Source organism: Sorex fumeus, unplaced genomic scaffold (genome assembly GCF_029834395.1).
Source record: "Sorex fumeus unplaced genomic scaffold, SorFum_2.1 ptg000042l, whole genome shotgun sequence".
In the NCBI taxonomy this organism is placed as follows: domain Eukaryota; kingdom Metazoa; phylum Chordata; class Mammalia; order Eulipotyphla; family Soricidae; genus Sorex; species Sorex fumeus.
In genome coordinates this window covers 7,605,292-7,629,983 of record NW_026606099.1, presented here as the reverse complement: position 1 = coordinate 7,629,983, position 24,692 = coordinate 7,605,292, and the positions used below count along the sequence as shown (strand labels likewise).

General features: G+C 44.0%; 1 protein-coding gene across 1 annotated transcript in view; it reads right to left on the bottom strand.

The window, feature by feature from the left end:
- SCN8A (sodium voltage-gated channel alpha subunit 8) overlaps nt 1–24,692 on the bottom strand; it is a 152,777-nt gene that overhangs the window by 123,463 nt on the left and 4,622 nt on the right. Inside the window, exon 2 of the mRNA XM_056120276.1 lies at nt 493–610. Within this exon, the coding sequence (XP_055976251.1) occupies nt 493–610 (118 nt within the window). The remainder of the gene's footprint in view (nt 1–492; nt 611–24,692) is intronic.

Below are 24,692 nucleotides of genomic sequence, written 5' to 3'. Positions count from 1 at the left end.
GAAAAGTTGAAGAGAAAGGAAAAGAAATGCCCCATGCGCGGAGGAACTGAGTCTAGGACTAAGATCTCAAACTAGACTTCGAAAGCATTCACTCTACAATTTAAACTAAAGAAAGTAGCTTTCAAAGTACTCTAGTATTAGACTGAATAATCTTCCTCAGGATAAAATTACTAACGTCTGCACGCTTTAAAAAATAAAATTTCAGTTAACGGTTACCATCTTAATTTGTCCCTCTCAACATCACCAGCATAATTCCTCACTTCGATGGCCTCCTGTCAAGAAAAAGTATTTGCTGGAGTTTACCTCAGAGTTTGGCAAAAGTTCACTCGCACATCATCTTACTTGTGGGACAGTCAACAACACTGCTGGTAAATCTCTTAATAAAAATTCAACTGTCCTAAGTGAAAAGAAAAATTCGGTTGTCAAAAGTCAGACTCACATTCCAGTGGCCACTCAATGGCACGGCACTCCACATTTGCAGGAAAGGATATGAATGTATCAAAATTTTAATAGCTATTCTTCTTATCAGGTTAAAAGGACTTAAAATGTACAAGGCAGGCGTGGCACTAAATCTGAAGAGTGTTTTCCCTCTGTTTAATACTACAAAGGTCTGTGGAAGAAAAAAAAAAGAAGTTATCAAAGCATGAGAATTAACATCACATGAAGCAACATTTTTCTAGGTAACAAACAAATTCAAATGTACTTATAATCTGTATTTCCTAATTAGGTTTCAAGGCAAGGAATCTTACGGCAATAGCTCTCTCTCTCTCTCTCTCTCTCTCTCTCTCTCTCTCTCTCTCTCTCTCTCTCTCTCTCTCTTCATTACCCTGCCCTGGATAGCATTACAAATAGCTGGTACTACTCACCAGTGTTAAAGAATAAACATTTATTTTAAAAATAAGCCATTAGAACTTTGCCTACATTATCTATGCCAAGATCTGAACCAAACAGTGAAGTTACTCATTTAGGATTCTTTTCTTTTGGGGGATGCTTCCAAGTGATGCCCAGGGGCACCTTGCGGCAATTCCCAGCTACTAGACCTGTGGTTCAATGCAAGAACCCGAGGATGTGGTGCTCCATGGGCCCCAGGGGTCCTCTAAGAAGTCTTTGGGGGGCCTCCATGGTCAAACTGACTCATGCTCAGGGGACCTCTAGAGCTGGACCCTGAGATGCCTGGGGCGCAATTTAGGATTCATTTCATCAGTAAATGTTTACTGAGTGCCTACCACGTGATAGGTAGTATTCTAAGTACTTAAAAAGTATCCGTGAACAAAGCTACCCTGGTCTGGGAAGTTCCTATTTGAAGGGGAAGACAGGCAATACATAAGAAAGAGCGAATAAGTAAATTAGATAGAGTGTGTTCAATTCTGTGAAAAAAAAAAATGGAGAAGGTCAGGGAAAGGGAGATGAGGAAATACTGCAGTCGGGATGGGCAGGGCTCGGTAGAGCAGGTGACCAGGGAAGTCGACTGAGAAGAGAATTTAGTGGAGTAGCGAGAAGGTTCTCCATTTTATTCCTGTTTATCAACCAAATCTAAGTAAGGGTCGTAGGGGTCTCTATTATCAGTCTTTTTTTTTTTGCTTTCTGGATCACACCCTGCGATGCACAGGGGTTCCTCCTGGCTCTGCACTCAGGAATCACCCCTGGCAGTGCTCAGGGGACCATATGGGATGCTGGGAATCGAACCTGGGTCGGCTGCGTGCAAGACTATCTCTGCAGCCCCTCTATTATCAGTCTTGCCAAAATCACATAGCCGTCTTTCCCAGCACAAAGCTTTCTGTTTTGGCAAAATAGTTTATTATTATTATAATAATTCATAGTCTTGGTCTCTGCTTACACTCATCTCATTCCTGCCAAGAATACTTTTTCGCATCTCATGAGTTGAATTCAGTAAGAATACTTTTGAGCATTCACTCTGTGCAAGCATTGTACTAAGCTCCAGGAATGTAGAGCTGAATACAAGATAGTACAGAGGTGAAGCCTCTTGCCCTGCATGGGGTCAACCCCTGTTTGATTCACAGTACCAAAAACGGTCCTTTGAGTATCGTGAGAAATGACACTTGAGGGCTGGAGTGATAGCACAGCGGGTAGGGCATTTGCCTTGCATGCGGCTGACCCAGGTTCGATTCCCTGCATCCCATATGGTCCCCTAAGCACCACCAGGAGTAATTTCTGAGTGCAGAGCCAGGAGTAACCCCTGAGCATCGCCGGGTGTGACCCAAAAAGCAAAAAAAAAAAAAAAAAAAAAGAAATGACACTTGAACAGAGTCAGTCCTAAGCTGTGAGTAGATAACGGACCTCTGGATGGACCCAGGGCAAGCAGCACAGTACTCTGATGTTGATGGGACAGTCTAGAAAGCATAAAGCAAGGTCTTGATACAAGCCATGATGACCCAAGAGTTAAAATTCCTATGGGGTAGGAATAGCTGAACTATCCTGAGGTCCTAGTCTGGGATTTATAGTAAACCTAGCTGGTTTTTAACTCTTGCTTGCCCTTGGAGCTCAGAGAACTAAGTTTTGGAATCTAGATCTCTTACTGTGTTTAGACAAATAACTGCAAATTTTAATAAGAAGTAAAGTTAATTGCCTTTATATACTAGCAGCAAGGAAAAGAGAAAAACAATATGGATCCCTGCCGTCCTGAGTGAATTTCTCAGTATAGTCTCAGACAGAATTTAACTCTCCTTCAGTTAATCCCTGCCCCCCCCCAAAGAATTGCCTCTGTCAAAACGCTTTCCCTCTGTAAATGATCAATCACATCTAAGTGCAGTTCCATACCTAGACCCACCTCTGCACCTCAGACGTTCTATAAGTATGCTAACAACTTTGAAATAAACGGGCCATTCTCACCATCTGTCCGTGAGTCCCCAGACTCCTTGTTCCTCTGCCTGGGAGGTGGTTCTCAGCCACCAACACGAGTACCTTACCCACAAGCTAGTAATTAAAATGCAGAGAAATAATGAATTCAATAACAAAAACAAGTATGATACAGGGAAGGAAGCAGGATAATTTTGCCTTTCAGTGGGGACTGAAAGAGACAAGTGAGCATGGGGTGGTCACAAAGGAATTAATAGTTAATGGGGTCAGTAGAAGTTAGGAGACATTTATCTCTGATAAAGAGATAAAGAGATTCTCTGTACAAACTCACAGTAACAGGTAACTGTGGAACAGTTAAAAAAAAAACTGGTAAGCAATTCAGTGCTGATGAGAATTTTATACCTGATAAGAAGCTGCATGCCTTGAACCAGAGAGAGACGTAGGAGCAGAAGAGGTCCCAAGAGATCAAAGGTAGATACGTAGCCCTATCATCTCAATATAAGAGCAAATGGGCAAATGGTGGCCATTTTAGGGGTAGGTGTGTGTTTGTTTCATAAATCAAGCGACACATGCTAATAATTTTGTTCCTCATGTTGGGGATTGAACCCGGGACCTCACAAAAGTTTTAGGCTTGTACCACCTCCCTGAGTCACATTCCTGACCCCAACCATAATATTGCAAAAAAAAAAAAATTAAAAAAATAAACCCAAACAGACTAAAAGTTCCAACTCATTATCCAAAGACATTCTTTGCTACTTATATATTTTAGAGATTTTCTGTGAAAATATAAGCAGAGTTTTTTTAAAAAGCTATCAAATGAGGTTGTATTATAAATACTTCTGTAATATACATTGAAAAAATATGAATCTCCAGAAAGAAAAGTCCAGGACCTGATGGTTTTACTGATGAATCCTACCAATTATTTAAGGAAAAATTAGTATCAATTCTTCACAAACTCTTCCCCAAAACAAAGCACAAGAGCATACTTCCCAATTCTTTCTGTAAGGTCAGTTTACTTCGACACAGAAACAGAAAATTTTAGATTGGTATTCCTTAAGAATATAGATACAAAAAGCTTCAGAATGCCTGGTGTTTTTACTAAGGATTATATATCATCACCAAGTCAGAATTACCCCAGAAATCCAAATATAAATATAAAAATTAATCAATGTTGCAACAGCAAAATTAAAATAAAGGACAAAAACCAATAATCTCAACATGCAGAAAAAGCATTTGGAAAAAACTCAACATTCTTTCACAACAAAAATACCTAATAAATAGGAAACGGGAACTCTTTTTATTCCCCGCACCCAATGGGTGGTGCTCAGGGCTTACTCCTGGTTCTGTGCCCAGGGCCTGGAGGTGCCTGGGGGACCATATGTGGTCCTAGAGATTAAACCTGTATCTGCTGTGTGCATGGCAAGCACCTCAACTCCCGAAAAGCTCTCTGAAGAAGGAAACTTTTTCTTTTATTTTTTCTTTTTGGGTCACACCTGGCAATGCACAGGGGTTACTCCTGGCAGTGCTCAGGGGACCATATGGGATGCTGGGAATCGAACCCGGGCAGTTCACGTGCAAGGCAAATGCCCTACCCGCTGTGCTATCTCTCCAGCCCCCAAAAGGAAACTTTCTTAACCTAATAAAAGCGTATATGAAAATGCGCTGCTAATATCATACTTAATCCCATCAACGGCCAAGCTCCCAGAAGAGAACAACGCAGAGTCTCCGGCCCCTGCGCCTGGCTGTCCCCACTGCGGCCCCTTGGAGGGGGGCGCGGGTTGAGTTCCCCTCCTCACCCCAAGCAGAGCTCTGGCAGCTGAATATCTCCAAAACCCAGCCACAGTCAAGCTCAAGGCCACTCTCCACATGCTTGGACGAGCCTCACGGATGAAGGAACCAGCAGAGGAACCCAGGTGTGTGGGACCTGGGGCTGAAATCTCCAAGACTGCTTGGTTCGGGACTGGGGCTCCTCTACTCAGCTCCCCCATCTTCCAGTAGGTAGGCGTTACACCCACCAACTGCCCTCAGCTCCGTGTAATACTATCAATGGCTAAGACCCAGAGACTATAAAACCAAGCTCCCAGAAGTACGTGGATGCATTTGCAGCTGCGCGACCTCTTCGTGTCTAGTCCTCAATCTTGGAGAACCCAGCAGGCTACCGAGAGTATCCTGCCCCCACAGCAGGCTGGTAAGCTCCTCGTGGTGTATTCGATACGCCAAAACCCAGTAACAATGATGGGTCTCGTTCCCCTGACTCTGAAAGAGCCTCCAATGTGGCACTTGCTAAAATCTCAGGGCTAGGACGAATGGAGACGTTACTGGTGCCTGCTCTAGAAAACCGATGAACAATGGGATGACAGTGATACAGTGAACAGAAATTCCACATACTGGAATCAAATTGAGTTTCCGCTTATACGAACTGTGCAAGTCTAAATGGTGAGTTTTCTAGTAAAAAATTGTATCTCAATTAAACAAAACCCAAAAGAGAAAGAGCTCTGACTATGATCATATCACTTTGAACATTCCTAATTTCATCTGATCTTGGAAGAATATGACTTACAAAGAGGGAGAACTGATCTCACAAACATCTATTTGTCTATCCAGCCAAAGCAGTAACGGACACCTTGCCAATTCTTGCTCTGTACCCTTCTCCAAACACATCCCTTCCTTTCCAGAGAGGGAAGTTTATTTTGAGTTTTATAATCTGGTCCTTCCTTCCATCTCTCCCTCCCTCCATTCCTTTCATTTTTGGGCCACAACTGACAGTGCTCTTTTTTTTTTTTAAAAAATGAATCACCGTGGAGTATAGTTACAGACTCACAAACTTGGACAGTGCTCTTAAGGGTTACTCCTGGCTGTGTGCTCAGGAAACACTCCCAGTGGTGCTGGAGGACCGTAAGGGGTGCCGGGGTTTGAACTTGGGTCGGCCATATGCAGGGCTGTGCTATCATGCGACTTTATTTTGGGAGGTGCTGAGGATCCAATCCAGGTATCACACATGTAAGGCAAGGCAGGTATTTTACCACTGAGTCACGATCTCAGCGGGTTTACTTCATATTGGGGTACCTGGGGGTACTGGGGTGGCAGAGGTGAGTCGGGCCACACCCAGTGGTGCTCAGGACTTCGTCCTAGGCCTGTACTCAAGGATCACGCCTGCCAGTGCTCAACGGACCCCATGTGGTGCTAGGGATCAGACCAGAGTTGGCTGCATGCAAGGCAAGTGCCTACGCCCCGTACTATCTTTCGGGCCCTGGTTTCCTTTTTTAGCATGATGGATTATAACCCTTTTCTGAGCTCCTTATTGTGCCCGGAGCTTGTGCCTTCACTGTTCTCTTCTGTGAGGGCAGCGAGCAGCAGAGCTCAGGTGCCAACACAGTCTTGGCTGATAGTGGTAGTCTTTTTTTTTTTAAACAAAACCCGATTTTATTTATAATTTTTTTGGTTTTTGGGTCCCACCCGGTGATGCTCAGGGGCTCCTCCTGGCTCTGCACTCAGGAATCACTCCTGGTGGTGCTTGAGGGACCATATGGGATGCTGGGAATCGCACCTGGGTCAGCTGCGTGCAAGGCAAACACCCTACCCACTGTGCTATCACTCCAGCCAAAAAAAAAATTTTTTTTTTAAAAATTCCTTCCTTCTTACACTCTCCTCTCTTTTCATAACGTGGCAGTCATGCCACAGTCTCCCCAAAGAAAGAGAGTATAATAGGTAGGGTGCTTTCCTTGTACATAGTCAGTCTGGGTTTGAGCACCAGCACCCCAGATGGTCCCCTGAGCACAGGGTCAGGAGTAAGGCCTGAGCAAAGCTGGGTGTGACTCCAAAAGAAAACCAACCAACAAAAAGCTGTGTGGGGATTAAGCCACATATACTGGAAATGTCCCCAAATGCCACCCCAGGGCTCGATACTGTGCTGTGTATGGTACATGTTGTTTTGGTAGGGAAAGCCTAGTCCTAAAATCAAGAGGAAGCGGTTCAGGTCAAGGCCTGAGTCATGATCTTCCATGTTTCTCTGCCTTTTCCGTCTTTTGGCTTCCCAAACAACAGTCCAGGCCCTCCCCGAAAGCCCCACTCCAAAGTACTTGAATCCTGTGATTCTACAGCAAATCCTTCTCTTGAAACGCCATGTCTTTTAAAATGACCTTCTCACTCAGCTTCGTGAAGTAAAGAAGGGTCACTCCTGATAAATACGGTAAAGAGGGGTTATTATCCTTTTCGCATTTACAAAAGCTTCAGAGTGGGAGGGACATCACGGATCAAAGGTCATGCAGCCCAAAGCAGAGTGTCACGCCAAGTGCAGCCCCTCTTCAGAGTTTCCACTCTGCCTGACAGAAGTAAGCCAGTGGCAGCATGGCAGAGAATGGAACTGGCATGGGGAAGGGTCTTCTGGTGAATGAGAAGTCTGAGCTCCTCGGGTAGGTACAAAAAGAGCCCAATAAGAGAGAGAGAACAAAAGGGAATGCCCTGCCACAGAGGCAGGGTGGGATGGGGGGATGGGGGTGATGGGGGGTGGGAGGGGTACTGGGACCCGTGGTGGTGGGAAATGGGCACTGGTGGAGGGATGGGTATTTGATCATTGTATAATTGAAACCCAAGCACAAAAATTTGTAAATCTACAACTGTACCTTATGATGTTTCACTAACAAAAATTTTTTAAAAAATGTAAATGATGGATGAATGGGCACTGGTGGAGGGATGGGTACTGGATCATTGTATGACTGAAACCCAAGCACAAAAATGTGTAAGTCTGCAACTGTACCTCATGGTGTCTAATAAAAATAAAAAAAAGAAGAAGAAAAAAAAAAGAGCCCAGGCAGCAACAAGAGAAGCACTGGCCCCTGTCCTGGAATCTAAAATCTACGGAGTCAGAAAGGCACCTACCTACTTTGGAAGATGACAGGCAGAGGATTTCTCAAAGTAATGAACTCTGCGCTATTTCTCTCGCCTTTTCATTTAGCCGTGATGGAAAGACAGGCCCAGCGCAAAGATCCCCAAACTTACTGAACCTATTACTACCTCTCCAGAACAAAACCCACTGGTGCTTCCCTGGAAAAAAAATTGAGCTTCTTTAATGAACAAACGGAAAGTGCCCTCCAATTGCTCCTGAGAAGGATGACCCACTTTGGGAACTGCCACAGAGGGTGCGACTGCTGGCTTCCAATCAATGACGGTGGATTGGTGAACAAACACTAATCCTTGTGCGTCTGAGGTGGGGAAGAGAAACGGAAGAAGAAGAAGAGGAAGAAATTAAGAAATCAAAACTCTTAGGCCTTCATTGGAGAAAAATGACAAGGTAGCAAGGATTCTGGAATTAGTACAGATGAGACCGAGGAAAATGAGGCATCTTTACTGAACTGAAAACCTATAGTTTTAGGCGCTGGAGAGATAATCCAGGTGGCAAGGTGCTTGTCCCACATGTGGAAGACCTAGCTTGGATCCTCTGCACTGCATAAGTCTCCTGCATAGACCTCCTGCAGTGATTACTGAAGTAAACTCTCAGCACTGCAGGGTGTGACCCCAACCCAACCCAACCCAACCCAACCCAACCCAATCCAACCCAACCCAACCTGATTTCCTTAGCATAAAAGCTTTTATTAAGAACATTTTGATGGCAGGGTAATTGCTCAAAGGGCTGGAGTGCATACCCTGCATTGCGAGACTGTGAGTTAGAGTCCCAGCATCAAATGATCTCCCAAACAGCACCAGGGACAGCCACTGGCCCTGAAGAACACTGCATCGCTGGGCCCTAGAACTGAACTCTCCGACCTGGCTGGTCGCATATTGTAGGGAACGGCACCAAGATTCCCTGGGCATTCTTTGGAAGTCCCCACCAAGAATGAACATTTTATGGGTGATATCGAAGTTTCATAAATAATCTGGGTACTGGACACTGCACAAAAATTAAAAACATTCCATATTACTTTATAAAATAATCGCATCCTTTATCAAGCAGAAATGAAGATTTTTTTTTCATTCAAACGTTCATATTCCAGCCCACCAAACTCCTAGAACTATTGGTGCCCCTAGCACCTTGCTGGGAGTAATCCCCAAGCCCTACCAGGTGCGCCCCCCCTCCAAAAAAAAACAAACCAAAAGCACTTAAATTTTGCTTCCCCAGCCTCTAACTAGTTGTACAGCTCGGGTGAGTCACTGCATCTCTCTGGATCTCATTTTCCTCATCTGTGAGAGAGAGAAGGCTGCCTAATGGGTGTGTCCAGGGGCTTTCCTGCTCTGACATCTATGATTTCACAATTTAGAAAAGAAACAGAGGCATCCAAGATGAAGCAACAGACCATACTTTTGCAGAGAAAGCCTATGATTATTTATCCTCTTGTATTACAGCCTGTAGAACTCTCCACCACTGTGCCCTTGTGAGACAGTCCAAGGTGCTGCCTCGTGCAGCTCCGAGGCATAACTGCAACCCTGGCTATTTTGCACTGCTCTGGCTTCTGGTGTTTATGCTCTTTTTTGCTGCTTTTAAGAGTGAGCACGAGGGGCTGGAGCGAGACTACAGTGGGCAGGGCATTTGCCTTACACTCGGCCAACCTGAATTCAATTCCCAGTACTCCATATGTCCCCCGAGGACTACTAGGAGTGATCTCTGAGCACAGAGCCAGGAATTGGCCCTGAGCACTGTCAGGTATGGCCCCCAAATCAACTCCCTCTCTGCCCCCTCCAAAAAAAAAGTGAATACGAGAGCAAGAATGGATAGGGTTGAATGGTGATGGGCTGACCTTCAAATCTATACATACACATGCATAAGCATTTAAAAGTCATACACATGGCTTAATAAGTCTTAGTAATGTTTTCCAGACTGTTGGAGTAAAAAATCCAGAAATGGAGATTTACTTCTTGTTCGACACTGCGTTCCAACACCGGATCATTCAAAGCCTAGGGACAGTGAGACACTAAAGACTTCTTAGGACTACTCCTTAAACAACGACCACGCGGTGCCCGTGTAGTCCAATAATGTTTTTTCCTAATCTGCCTTAAATTAGAAGTCTGTGCAGTAAATGAATTAAAAGGGAAATTGAAACAGGATTGTGGTTTACTGCTCAAGGGGAAATATCAGCGTCTAACAACAGCCACGGGCTGTGTGGCAGCACAAAGCACATTAAGTGCCGTGGAAAGGCTCTCAATGAATTATGCCACGAAGGACTAATACGTGTGTCACACCGGCATGAAACGACTCTTCGGAAAAGCACTGCCTTTTCATTTCTAATTAGCGCTGTGGAGCCTGGAGCACACGATGGAGATTTATGGACTCTGCTATCTCTGGGTTTGGAGAATTTCTCTTTGTGGGGGAGCGGAAGGGTGGTATACAGTAAGAAGGGCACTGTTCAAGACCACGTGTAAGTACGTAGCATGGTAGCACTGTCCTCCCGTTGTTCATCCATTTGCTCAAGCAGGCACCAGTAACGTCTCCATGGTGAGACTTGTTGTTACTGTTTTTGGCATATCGAATACACCACGGTAGCTTGCCAGGCTCTGCCGTGCGGGTGGGATACTCTCGGTAGCTTGCCGGGCTCTCTACATATGTCAAACAACTTGCAGCGTACTGCAAATCCACACAATGACCCCACAGTAACACCAGTACTTCAGTGCAGTCCATTTACTAGTATTTTCCCGTTCTTACTTCAAATTGAGACTGCATTAATTTTTCTTTTGTTTTTGGGTCAGATCAGACCCTAGAGTAGTTCGCGGCTCCGGCTGGCCATGCTTGGGGGAATCATGCATTGCCAGGGATTGAACCCTGGATTCCTGCAAGCAAAGCATGTGCTCAGCCCCTCGATCCTTCTTAACCAAATAAGCAATATAAAACAATAAAAGGTATATAAAAATGGCAGGGCGTTACAAAAGAGTCCTTAATGCAGGGGGGAATGATATGACAGAACAGAAGGTGACTGATAGAAGCACTCCTAGGCAGCTCTTGACCTGCTGTGGATGCCATGTTCTCCTGCTGTGGAGAACTCTCAAGGCAGCTGAGTTCTCTCTCCTGAGAGGTCAGCACCTCAATTAGGGCAATGGCATCTCCTGCCATCTGACGACCGTCTGGCTACAATGAACACCTCGGGGTTCAGAGACCGAACGAATCTGTAAGACGACAGCTGGGAACTAATTTCCTTTGAATCTTTCTGGTTTTAACTGTGATACTGATTTATAATAGTCTCCTGGAATTTGGACTCTAGATGTTTACTGCCTGACTGAGAGAACTGCCTGAGCCTCTTGTTTCAGCTGACTCCTTTGGCCTTAAATTCAGTCTGCTGAGAAACTTAAACCTATATAATACATACACACACACCTTATTTACCCAGAACTTTATACTGTTTCTACTTCAGGCAATCTGCCAATTAGACTTGTATCTGTCAGTAGCACTTTTTCAATTTAACTATAAAATTTTAATTCTCATATCTTCTTTATTTTTTTTAAACTTTATTTTTTTCTTTTTGGATCACACCTGACAATGCACAGGGGTTACTCCTGGCTCTACACTCAGGAATTACTCCTGGTGGTACTCGGGGGACCATATGGGATGCTGGGAATCAAACCTGGGTCAGCTGTGTGCAAGGCAAACGCCCTACCCGCTGTGCTATCGCTCCAGCCCCAATTCTGGTAACTTCTATAAGGGAAAATCCTCATGGTTTCAGAATAGGCATGCACAGGGAAGCAATCTTTTAGATTAAAAAAATATGTATGATATGTGAGTCTCTGGGTCTGATCCACTGCACTGCAGCCAAAAAAGGAAATATATTCTAATAACATAATTATATATCTCTAGTTGTCTATACATTTATGATATCTACACGTAGCTGATCCAAGGAACAGTTACAGCAATAAAGAGAGCAGTAACTCGTTGTCCTCTAATCAACAATTTAGCATTTGCTTGGAAGTAACTAAACAGCTAGGAACACAGAAGTAAAGTCCTTTCCAATTTTTCCTGCTTTAATAAAGGAAAATGTTTTGTTTTGTTGTTGTTGTTGTTGGGTCATACTTAGAGGTATTCAGGGGTTCCTCCTGGCTCTGCACTCAGCAATTACTCCTGGCTGGCTTGGAGGACCATAGAGGATGCCAGGGGTTGAACCCGGGTCAGTCATGCTCAAGGCAAGTGCCCTTCCCACTATACAATGGCTCCAGCCCCCAATAAAGGAAAACGTAATACTGAACATAAACATATTCTACTTCAGACATGGAAGTTGCTTAGAATTGAACGATGCACAGTCAGAACAATTTCATTGTGCTAAACAGCCCTGAAGGCTTCCTTGGGAGAGTCTGCTCAGTGGTTCTTCAAGTAAAATCACAGATTTGGATCCAGATACATCCCAGGAAGGGCTCCAGCAAAGGCACAGCCCGCCTGGATTTCCAGAGTCCCTGTGTCGGTGCTTAGCTGCCTTTAGAAAAACCGAACAGGAGTGTAAACTAAAGACACAGCAATGAATTTTTTTCACTTGGGGTTGGCCTTTTATTTAAATCAGAGACTAAGCATCTTTTTTTTTTGCCTTTTGGGTCACAGCCAGCGATGCACAGGGGTGACTCCTGGCTCTGCACTCAGGAATCACTCCTGGCGGTGCTCACAGAACCATATGGGATGCTGGGAATTGAACCCAGGTCAGCCATGTGCAAGGCAAACGCCCTACCCGCTGTGCTATCGCTCCAGCCCCCAAGACTAAGCATCTTTATTTTCCTCACCTCAATTAGGAGACCTCTAGATGCTGTGTTTATTTCTAAGTTTCTTTTTAGTCCGTGAATATGAGTCTGAGTACTAGTGTATTTGAAGACATGTAGCAAGTATTCAGCACTGACTAAGCAGAGAGGTGCCCTGAGATATTTCGTGCAGTAATTCTCACCAACCAATCCCACGAGGCTATACTATTTCACAGGTGATGGAATGAAGGCAAAGGTGAAAAAATTTGCCCAAGACCACAAAGCTTTTTTAAGAGGTGAAAATGAGGGGCCAGGTCTTAACCTTACATGGCACTAGACCCAGATTCAATCCCCCGCACCACATGGTCCTTGTCCTTGCCTGGCACCACCCCAGCACACAGGGTGTGGTTCTGGGGGCATTTGAGCAGGATGACTGTGGTGAATCCTGGCACCAAAGACCCCATGGCACCACCTTCTCATACCCATAAGCACCGAACTGCTGCCCGATTGGTTGAGAATCACTGGGAGGCCCTTGAGTACTGCTTGGTAGGGACCAAAAAAGGGTGAAGATGAGAATCGATCAATCAATCCAAAGTCTACACTCTTGCATACTCTAGGACAATTCAAAAACAAGCATCCAAACCATTTATTAATTCTAAATTCTCACTTTTCATGTGATGCAGATTTTGCCACTATTTGCATGGGCTGGAGCAATAGCACAGTGGTAGGGCATTTGTCTTGCACGCGGCCAACATGGCCAACTCGGGTTCGATTCCTCCGCCCCTCTCGGAGAGCCCGGCAAGCTACCGAGAGTATCTCGCCCGCACGGCAGAGCCTGGCAAGCTACCCGTGACGTATTCGATATGCCAGACACAGTAACAACAAAGTCTTCAATGGAGACGTTAGTAAAGACCCTGCACGCATCTCAGTGACCACAGCAACCAAGTGTGGCTATTTCCCCAAGTTCAGCGGGATGAAGATGAGCCAGCACCAACCTCTGACCGTGCCTTCATTTTCCAGTCGCTTCTGCGGAGTGTCCCCATTTGGCCTGACCTCGCAATGCCATGGCCTCCACCCCTCACTGGGGGGAGCTGACACTCCTCACGCCCACCTGCTCCGGCTGTGTGCCAGCAGGGCGCTGCTCCACAGGTCAGGGCAGGGCAGCTCTGACCCAAGGTCTGCTCCGACTCTCTGTCCTTCACTAGGCGTTTATCTTCAATCTCCTTCCCTTCACCAGTGCACATTACAGAACGCAGCTGCCGCAGAACAGAGCAACGTGCAGAGTTATTCTATAAAGCCCACTAGCTCCTGTCATCACTGTATTTGTATTTCAAAATCTAGTTTCGCTTTCCTCTCTCTTAAAAGAAGCAGAGAAGCAGGGGCCCAATGCTTGGCGACCACAAAGACTTGGATTCAAGATCAAGTCCCCTTACTTACTGGATCATCATCTTAGGCAACTTATTCCGGTGGCTACTGCTCAATTTTCTTATTGATGAAACAGAAATAACGACGCCTTGTGCCTGCTTCATCCTTCATCGGGCGTTTATGAGGATAAAATGAAAACTCCTAACACAGTGCCTGGCACAGAGTATGTACTCAATAAATGTCACCCAGACAGACAGCTGCCGTTCCTCCTGCTCTATGGGTTCAAACATACGGGGGTCTAGGAGACTCGAAGGGCTGATAGTCATGTTAGTTAACAGTCAAATATTTGATAAAAACCAGTAGCACACTTCTTCAGAAGCCTAACTAAGAATCTAGAGTCCCTAGAAACACATGTAAGATTACTGGGGCTCGTAACACGCCAAGGAAGCTACTTCAGACCCGAGAAATCCAGAAGCAGGAGAACAATGAACCTGTTCCAGGTGCAGAGAACCAGGATCCCACCTGCCTCTCCAGCTTTTGCTCGACTTACCAAACCCCTGCCCATGCTCCAGTGACATCTGCTCACATCACTGTCAACAGCTCCAGCTCTTTCATGCCTTTCTACTCTTCAGTACAGTCTTCTGCATGTTCTACATGGCTGAACACAGTTACGAAACAATGGTTCTCCGAGAGGCAAAATATTAAGGAGCTCAAATATTAAGTTTTTCTCTGTTTTAACTCTTGAACACCATCATCCTTCCTTTCTGTCGTCCTTACAGTGAAAACAGTGGTGGTGGTGGTGGGGGGGGGGGTGCCAGGTCATCTAGTTAATTTAATGGGTCACGTGGAAACTTCCCAGCATGAGGGAGAGCCAGTTAGAAACGGAAATGGGCAAGGGGTGGGAATAATGACATTGAAAAGGGAAGGGAAACTCCTCTTAAACCCTCTCTTCAACCCGAACTGCAGCATCTCCTAGACCCTTTCCTCATACCTAGACAGATGGCCGGGAAAGAAGCACGTGCTGGAGAATCAGACAGCTAAAGGACAGTAAACAAGTACCAGCAAGCAGAGGCAGACCAAAGCATCAGAGACAGCCAGGAGGACCGTGGTGGATATCAAGGGACAGAGCCAGTGAGGTAACAGCAAGGATCAAGGGCAACATACACAGAAACCAGCAGGAACCGGCATGAGACCCGGACACAGTCCGCCAGGGAATCCAAAACTACCTTCTTAAATGTGCTAAATAACTGTGACTTCATAGACGTTGGAGTCTTGCTTGCTCATTACACAGACACAATCCAAGGATCCACTGTGGAATTAACAATGGGTAATAACATCACTGTGTGCTTATTTTGACAGAACAGGGAATATAGTCCTTGTCATTTCTTTGTAATATCAGTATTTTCCCCTGCACTCTGAGGTCCTTAAAGGTAGGAGCATATCTTTTTAACCACTACAATGTCCTCAGGCTTAGTACAAAACATAACACCTAGCTGGATCTGGAAACAATGTGAAAGCACTTGCTTTACACGTAGCCAACCCAGTTCGATTCCTGGCCTCCCATATGCTCCCCCAGGCCCCTCCAGGAGTGATCCCTGAGCACAGAGCCAGCAGTAAGCCTTGAGCATCACTGGGCGTGGCCTCAAAACCAAAATGGAAGCTCACCTGGACGATTCATATTGAAAGCCTGAAATCTTAGGCATAAGGAAATAATGCAGGAAATCAACTAACTTACAAAAATACCCCACTATATGCTAGGTGCCTCATTAAAACATATTATATTTTCCATTCTTCCCCACATAAAAATTCATTACATTTGAAGTCTTCATCTTTCCTATTCCTTATACTCCATACGGATGATATAGCTTAAAACTTAAAAAAAAAATAGCAAATTCATATCAAGGTAATGAAAGTGAAAGAATATTATCAGAATGATAGTAGAAAATAAAAACAAAAAATATTTTTCCAAGGAAACAACATGACAGAAACAGTATGGCAAAAAGACCAGGGATACAAAATCTAAACAGATTCGATTTAGCATTCAGCAGAGTGAAACCTAGCTTTAGCATGCTCTACACGGAGGGAAACTGAGTAAGTAAACAGTTCTGAGCCACATTTTCTTATTACTTGTAAACATGTATGACATTATATCAAGAGCTCCCCAGTACTGCGAAGTCTCAAGAACTGCAGAAAATTGGGAAGAAAATAATGATATCTAGAATGTGGGTGGTGTCATCAACTAAAATAGCAGATGAAAGAGGCTTGAAAGAAGAAAATGTATTTAACTTTGAACAGAGTCACCTGCGGGAAATCCAGACGGAGATGTTTGGCAAGGTGTTGACTATTTAAGGAATGTTCTAGGCTGGAGAAACAGATTCTAGAATACCATGAGAGTGCCTGAGATCACTCAGGGAGAGGAGGCCAAATGAGAGAAACACGGAGAATTAACATGAACCCAGGGAGTCTTAACACTTAAGAGAAAGGGGAAGGAAAAGAAAAAGGAATCATCGAAACATAAAACAGAAAGTCATGAGGATAAGAACAGAAAATCACGTTCATTCGGTTTGGTTAAATGAGAGCCTGGGGGATCCGGTCCTGAGAAGTTCGGTAGAGAGATGAGGATGCAGAAGCAGGATGCAAGACTAGACGACCAGGTAAGAAGTGGGTGGAGGTAACGGTGAGTAAAGACTATTCTTAAAGGTTAAAATGCAGACACTTTGGCAGCGGATATGGTACTGGGACAATGCATGCATGAAAGAATCATTAAGAGTAGTATATCCTGGGAATATATCCCAGAGAGGCAAAAATGTATGGTCGAAGTGACATCTGCACTTGTTTGTTCATTGCAGCACTGTTTAAGATAGCCAGAATCTGGAAAAAACCTGAGTGCCCGAGAACAGATGACTGGTTAAAGAAACTTTGGTACGTCTACACAGTGGAGTACTATGTAGCTGTTAGAAAAGATGAAGTCATGAAATTTACATACAAGTGGTACTACATGGAAAGTATCATGCTAAGCGAAATGAGTCAGAAAGAGAGGGACAGACATAGAAAGATGGCATTCATCTGGGGGACATAAAGTAACAAAATAGGAGATTAATACCCAAGAACAGCCAAGATCAGTACCAGGAGGATTACTCCATGGCTTAGAGGCCAGCCGGGCATTCTAGTGGAAATGGTAGCTCAGATAGAGAAGGGAGCACCAAATAAAGGGTGTTTGGAGGAGAACAAAAGGGAATGCCCTGCCACAGAGGCAGGGTGGGATGGGGGGGGAAATGGGGGTGAGAGGGATACTGGGATCCGTGGTGGTGGAAAATGGGCACTGTTGGAGGGATGGGTACTTGATCATTGTATAACTGAAACCCAAGCACAAAAATTTGTAAGTCTACAACTGTACCTCAAGGTGTTTCACTAATAAAAATTTTTAAAAAATAGTATAAATTGTGATAGCTCGATAGATACGCTTAAGGGAGGGAAAAAAAGTCAAAATGGCATGTGAAGAAAGAGGATACTAGTGGGGTTATGAGGTCAAGCGACATTTCATTAGGATGGAAAAGGCTCTGAATAAATTTGGAGGCAGAGGGGACGGAACCAACACGAGAGGGAAAGAGGGAAAGCACAGAAAAGGAGATAACGAAGTGACTTTCCAGAGACGGCAACAAGGCCGAGCTCAAGTTTCGGGGAGGGAGACTTCATCCCCTGAAACTGGAAGAATCCATCATCCAAACTTGATCAATACGAACTATGTTGCCTCAATTCTCTGAAACAGGAGCACTTTTTCAGGGCCTGCAAGCAAAAATTCTGCTGCTAGAGCCAGGGCTGGTAAAATCTATCACAATAATGGCAGCAAATCCTAATCTTGAACTGTGTCAAACAGGGTTATCTATAAAGAACAACGTGTGATGAATTTATAACTTGAGTCTGAAAACAATTAATAAGAAAAGTATTCATTTACCTGAGTGTTTCTGGAGAGTGGGCAATACCATCTCTGTCCAGGGTGTGTGTGTGTGTGTGTGTGTGTGTGTGTGTGTGTGTGTGTGTATGCACGTTGGGAAAATTGTGGGGGTTATATGTGGTAGTAGCCTCAGGTGCAACTGGGGGGTGTTTCCAGTTTGCTTGCTAAAAAAAAGAGATATATTTCCAAGGAGACATTGAGGATTTTTCCTTTTTCTTCTTTTTTTTTCGGGGAGGTCACACCCAGCAATGCTCAGGGGTTACTCCTGGCTCTCACTCAGGAATTACTCCTGGCGGTGCTTGGGGGATCATATGGGATGCCAGGGATCGAACCCAGGTCGGCCCTGTGCAAAGCAAACGCCCTACCCGCTGTGCTATCACTCCAGCCCTGAGGATTTTTTTCTGCAAAAGGGGCAGTAGATGAAGTTTAGGGAACTTCTGCATAATGATGTCTTTCTCTCCTCAACTCGGAAAGAACTAAAAATAGTTAATTATTACCAAGAGACAATCTATATACATTGCAATCCTGAGACATTCTTCAACATTTAAAGGGCCATTATTAAGATCCATTCCATACATCAACTTTCATTAGAATAAAATTTCATAAACCACACCCTGGTGAAACCATTAGAGACTAATTCCTAAAATAACCAACCAGGGGAATTTTATGGCTCAGGCAATTAGTGAATAACACACATTCTAAATTTCAGGTAAAAATTTATCATTTCTAACCTATATGACTCTGAACTTTGGAATCCCAACTTTGTTTTTAAGAAGCCCTAAGGCTCTTTTCTAGACAAAATCCTGGATTTACCCAAAGGTGCCAAAGCAGCTCATACTGATGCTAAAATGCATCCAACTCCTGCCTATAAAAAAAACCAAAAACCGGGAAGCCAGAAAAATAGTACAGGGGTTAAGGTACTTGTACTGCACATGACCAGCCCAGGTTCAAATCCTCAGCACCACACATGGTCTTCTGAATCACTGAATCACTCCTACCAGGAGTGATTCCCCAAACACAGTGCCAGAAGTAAACCTTGGGTACCAGGTATGATTCAAAAACAAAAACAAACAATAAAACCAAAATTGGCAATTTTCTCAACGGAATGACAAACAACACAGAGTATCTGCATTATTGGTCTTTTTAGAGGTAACTAATACTTGCTAAAAGTGTATTTAAGATCCAAATATTTGAGTATATATATATATATATATATATATATATATATATATAGTCTTTGGATCTGGACTCTCCAAGTGCAAGCATAACAATTTCTGAAGACGCTGAAGCATGTAAGATTTTATCATTAAGAATTTATCATTATCATCGTGTTTTTTCAAATTTCAATTGTTTTTTCAAGTAACTTCAACTTCTGAAAGTACAATCTTTGAGAAGCAAATAAATACTTAAGACCTGAATTACTAACAGAAGGTCTTCACAGAAAGTTATCTTTTGGAGGTGAAGACGGGCCATCCCCAGCAGTGTTCAGCGTTGAACTCCTGGCTCTGTGCTTAGGGATCACTCCTGGTGGTGCTCATGTACAAATGCACTGCCTCCTGTCCCAATTCTCCAGCCAAAAGGACTTCTTTTAGCTCGACACAGAAAAATCAATACACAATCTTTTTATGTCATGGACCCACGGCCTCATCATGCAAAGTGTGCACTCGACCACTGACAAGTTTATAGCGGCAAGTGAATTCTGTCCGAGTCCTCTTTCCCTGACACCCATCCACAGAGAAATTCACCTTCCTGAAGCTTAGTTGTGACTGCCTACCCGGACCGCCATCCCGGAACCTCCAGTAGTTCTCTACTGTTTATCAAGGAACATCCCAATTTCTGAGACTGACACTGCAAGTCCTCCAGGACTTGGCTCCGATTCTCCTTGCCCAGACTCGCCTCCCACTGTGCCCCACAGTCATTTCCTCACATTTCAATCACACTGGATACTCAGCTTTTTCTTACACCGTCCTATGCCCTTTGTCTCTGAGACTTTGTTCACGCTGTTTGTTCTAGAATGTTTTCACCTGTGCCTCTTCTCTTAACACCCGAGGCCGGGAGCCAAGACTGGCTCAGCGGCACAAAGCGTGAGGCAGGTGAAGCCCTGAGTTCAATCCCCAGAGCTAGTCCCAGGGACCCAAGAACAGGGCCAGCAGCTTTGCTGTGCAGTCTCTATGCCACAACAAACTGGGAGAGCATCGCAACCCCATGTCTGATCCTGTACAACCTGTGTGTAACCTCAACACAGGGAAAAAATAAACGGAGAAATCTCGACCCTTAAAATGGGCTGAGGATTTAGCTCAAAGAGACAGAGCACATAAAGGACAGGCTCACAGAAGGCTCTGAGTCTGGATCCCCAGCTCCTATCCTCCTCCTTCCCCACACCTCCCGGTATAGCCCTGGTGTCCCCCAGCACCACTGGTCCAAGCATGAGCCTGTCCAAGCACTGACCTGACAGGTCCTCACTGCTGGGTAGAGTATCACTGGGACTCCTGGGCCACCCCTACCATTAGAGGATCCCCTAAAATTGAAAAATACGAAGGACTGGAGAGATAGTTAAGGAGCTTGCCATGCACACGGCCAGCCAGCCCCCGTCTGAATCCTTGGCACCACACATGAGGGAATCACTCCTGAGCACTGCTGGGAGTGATCCCCTGAGCACAGTGCCAGGAGGAAGCCCTGAGCATCACCAGATATGGCCCCCCAATTCAACTCTCCTCCAAAACAATTCCCAAGGCATAATCCAAAGACTATTCTTCCTATGAAGTAAAAGTCCTTTCTTCCCTGGCCCTGCCCCCATAAAAAATACCACCACCAAAGCATTTTACCAAATTAAAGCGACTTAAGGGTAAAGAATGAACTTTATTAATCTTTGTTTCCCATAAGAGAACACAGTGACTCACAAATACAAAGTATTAAAAAAAAAACAAACCCTTAAAAATAAATAAATAAAAAGCGTTGATTAAATGGTGCTGAGCAAACTACACAGCATGTACAAGAGAATGAAACTGGATCACTATCTCCTACCATGTACAAAAGTTAAATGAAAACGAATTGAAGACTTGACTATTAGATTCGAAACCAAAAAATACGTTGAAGAAACATAGTCAGAACACCATAACCCTAGGTTTAGAGAGATCGTCGGGGATTTGACTTGATTATAGTAAGGGCAAAAAAGCAAACATAAACAAATGGAACTGTACCAAATTTAACAGCTTACACACAGTGAAACAAACAAAGATTACAGTGAAGAGACATCTTATAGAACTAGAGAAAATATTCGTGTGCATCATTTGCTGGGGGGGCAGGGGAAGAAAGGGCTAATATCCAGGACATATAAGGAACTTAAAGAACTCAATACTTCATCAAAGAACACAGAGGAATGCTGAACAGACACAGAACCAAAGAAGACATAAAGATAGCTACCAAGTTCATGAAAAAAAAAACAAACAAACACACCTCATTATTATTTATGATAAGGAAATGCAAGTCAAAATGAGACGCAAATCTTATATGCTACGCCCTCAGTGGGAATGGCCTACAAGAGAAAGATGTCAGGGATGTGGCCCAATGGTAGAGTAAATGTGAAGTCCTGTGACTCCTGGTACTCTGCGATCCCCAAGAGTTACTGAGTACAGGTTCTGTCTTCCTGCCTGGCACAGCTCATTGAGTCCCCATCCCCAGCAAACAACAAAAACAAATCTACTGTATAATCCAGTAACTGTCCTCATAGGCATCTCTCCAAAGAACACAGAACCATGAATGAGGAAGGAGAGATGCAGTTCCCAATGCTCATCCCAGCACTATTTACAATAGGCAAGATACGGAAGCAACCCAAGTGTCCAATGGCAAATAAGTGAAGACGTGGGTTATCCACGTAGTAGAACACCAGTGAGCTGTAAGAAGAGATGAAACTTGCCCTTTGCAAGAACAAGGATGAAACCGGAGAGGGGCACATGTGAAGTGAAGTAAGTTAGTGGAGCACTGGATGACCTCGCCCATATACAGTATACAAACAAAATCAAACCCTGCAATTCTGCAGAACTGAGGTTACCAGAGAGAGGGCAAGGGGGATTAAAGAGGGGAGGCGGTTGAGTTTCAATTGTACAATGATCAAACAACTGTACCTCATGGTGTTTCACTAACAAAAATTTAAAAAAATGTAAATGATGCAGAATGGGCACTGGTGGAGGGATGGGTATTGGATCATTGTATAACTGAAACCCAAGCACAAAAATTTGTAAGTCTACAACTGGCACACCTTATGGTGTTTCACTAATAAAAATTTAAAAAAAATAGGGGGGGGGGTCCAATGCAAGAGGGTGGAGGAATACTAGTATTCTGACAATGGGGATAGAACAATATTTTGGAGAGGCAAAAAAACGTACTTCTAAAATGCAGAATCTTGTATACAAAGTTCTTTATTTTTTTAATTTATTTTTTTTTTCTTTTTGGGTCACACCCAGCGATGCTCAGGGGTTACTCCTGGCTCTGCACTCAGGAATTACTCCTGGCGGTGCTCGGGGGACCATATGGGATGCTGGGAATCGAACCCGGGTCGGCCACGTGCAAGGCAAGCACCCTACCCACTGTGCTATCACTCCAGCCCCAACAAAGTTCTTTCTTTAAAAGGACTTTTTTTTAAGGTATATTGGAGAGGTGATAAAAGAAGTCAGGTGTTTTGCTTTGCATATGCTAAATGTGTCTGATCCCTGGTACCATATCTGGTCCCCCAAACAGTGCCAGGTGTCAGGGGTCACTCCTGAGCACAGAGCTAGGAATAATCACTGGGCACCACTAGGTCGAGCCCACCCCACCCTCCCCGAAAATGGCAAAAAGAGGGAAGCTCAGTGGGAGACCACTTGCCTTGCATGTGTGAGGTCCAGGATTTAATCCCAGTACCACAAAAATGAAATAATAAGTGTACTTTTTGAATATATGTGTCAAATTTTATACGAAGCAGCCCAAACTGGCACACATCCTATGCTTGTTTCTCACTGGCTTTGCAACTGGTTAATGCAAAGAGCATAAGACAGCTCATAGTCAAGAGAGCAACAGGACAGTTAAACACCCTCTAGACACTCTCCCAATAAACTGAGATATTCTACCACGAGGCAGAGGTTGCATGTTCTTCTGAAATCCCTCATGAAGCTAAGTTTATACAAGGAGTTACAAGATCGGTGACAATAGGGGCTGGAGAGATAAAACAAGGGTTCAAGTGCTTGCTTTGATGCAGCTGATACAGGTTTGAGCCTGGCACCGCATGTGGCTCTGAGCACAGAGCCAGGAGCAGTCCCTGAGCATGCCCAGTGTGGCCCCAAGCTGACCAGTTCCCTCAAAAAACACTGTGACAATAACAGGTATCCTGTATGCTGCAAAAAGATGTATGTAAAATATCAGTAAGCTTATTTCCTGATTCACTTAGTCTCTAAAGTAAACTAATTCTTGGGAAAGCAAAAGTCACACATTAGTAAACAGTCTCTTTCCCTCAATTCATTCTGGATTTTTTTTTTTTTCATTAGGGGAAAGCCTATAATGTCGTCTTTCCTATTCAAAGCACTTAAAGCACAGATTTTTTATTTTATTTTTTTGCTTTTTGGGTCATACCTGGCGATTCACATAAGTTTCTCCTGGCTCTGCACTCAGGAATTACTCCTGGCGGTGCTCAGGGATCCATATGGGATGCTGGCAATCGAACCTGAGTTGGCCGCATGCAAGGCAAACGCCCTACCCGCTGTGCTATCTCTCCAGCCCAGAATTTTTATTTTTTTTAAACCATTTATGATCAGTTAATCCAACAAATATTAATTGAGTACCTACTACATAGAGGGCAGGTACTTTCCAGGAAATATGAAAAAGAAAATAACAAAAGTACCATATACCAGGTTTTACTACATTCTATAGGGGAAAGTGCTCAGGGTTGGAGCTAGAGGCTGCTTTGTTTTATTTGGGGTTGTCAAAGGGATCTTGACAACAACCCTGTAAAATATTTGAAATACTAACTATTGGCATGATTTTCATTTTCTACAACGTGGAAACGGAGACTCTGAATCGTTAAGTGGCGTAATAAATGTGGTTAGAAGCAGAGATAAGATTTCCCAACTCAGAGTCTGCTGGGAACCATGACTTGGGAACGTGTTGGGAACCATGACTTGGGAACGTTTAATTTAAAATAACTCCTTCCCTCTAGACGGTGATATTTGGAGGATGGAAAGAACTCCCAGACACCACTAATACACCACCCTGCCAATAATCTACTTCCTACTGGCTCGCAAGAATATACTTCATTTAATCTGGCAAATAAAATAAGGAAAACAGAGGCCAGAAAGATAGTATAGCAGGTGCTATCTTGCCTTGCATGTGCCAACCCAGGTCTGAGCCTCACCCCAGCATTGTATGTGGTCCTTGAGCACCACCAGGAGTGCAGAGCCAGGAGAAACTCCCAGGCACCTCCAGGTGTGGCCCCCAAAACAAAATAAATCATTTAAAATAAATAAATAAAATAATGAAGACATCGCTTTATTTTCTTATGTTGTTGAGAAGGGGGGGTCTTTTTTTTTAACAACAAAACAAAGTTTTCAAACATGTAGCTTTTATTTAAAACAGAAAGCAGCACCTGAACTTCCGTGTAATGGGCAGGCCACGCAGTACCTCATTAGCTATACTTCAAATCACACCCAGTAAACCTAAACTTGCCTTTAACAGCCTGTCTCAACTTTGCACACATGTTGAAAGTGCCTGAAAACAGATTCAGCAAGTTTTCTGACAGAGAGAGAGAGAGAGAGAGAGAGAGAGAGAGAGAGAGAGATTGTGTGTGTGTGTGTGTGTGTGTGTGCATGTGCTTTTAGAGTTCTTCATTTGAGCAAGCATTTTAAGTGAGGTATGGATAAAATTGTAAAAAAAATATTGTGTAGGGCTA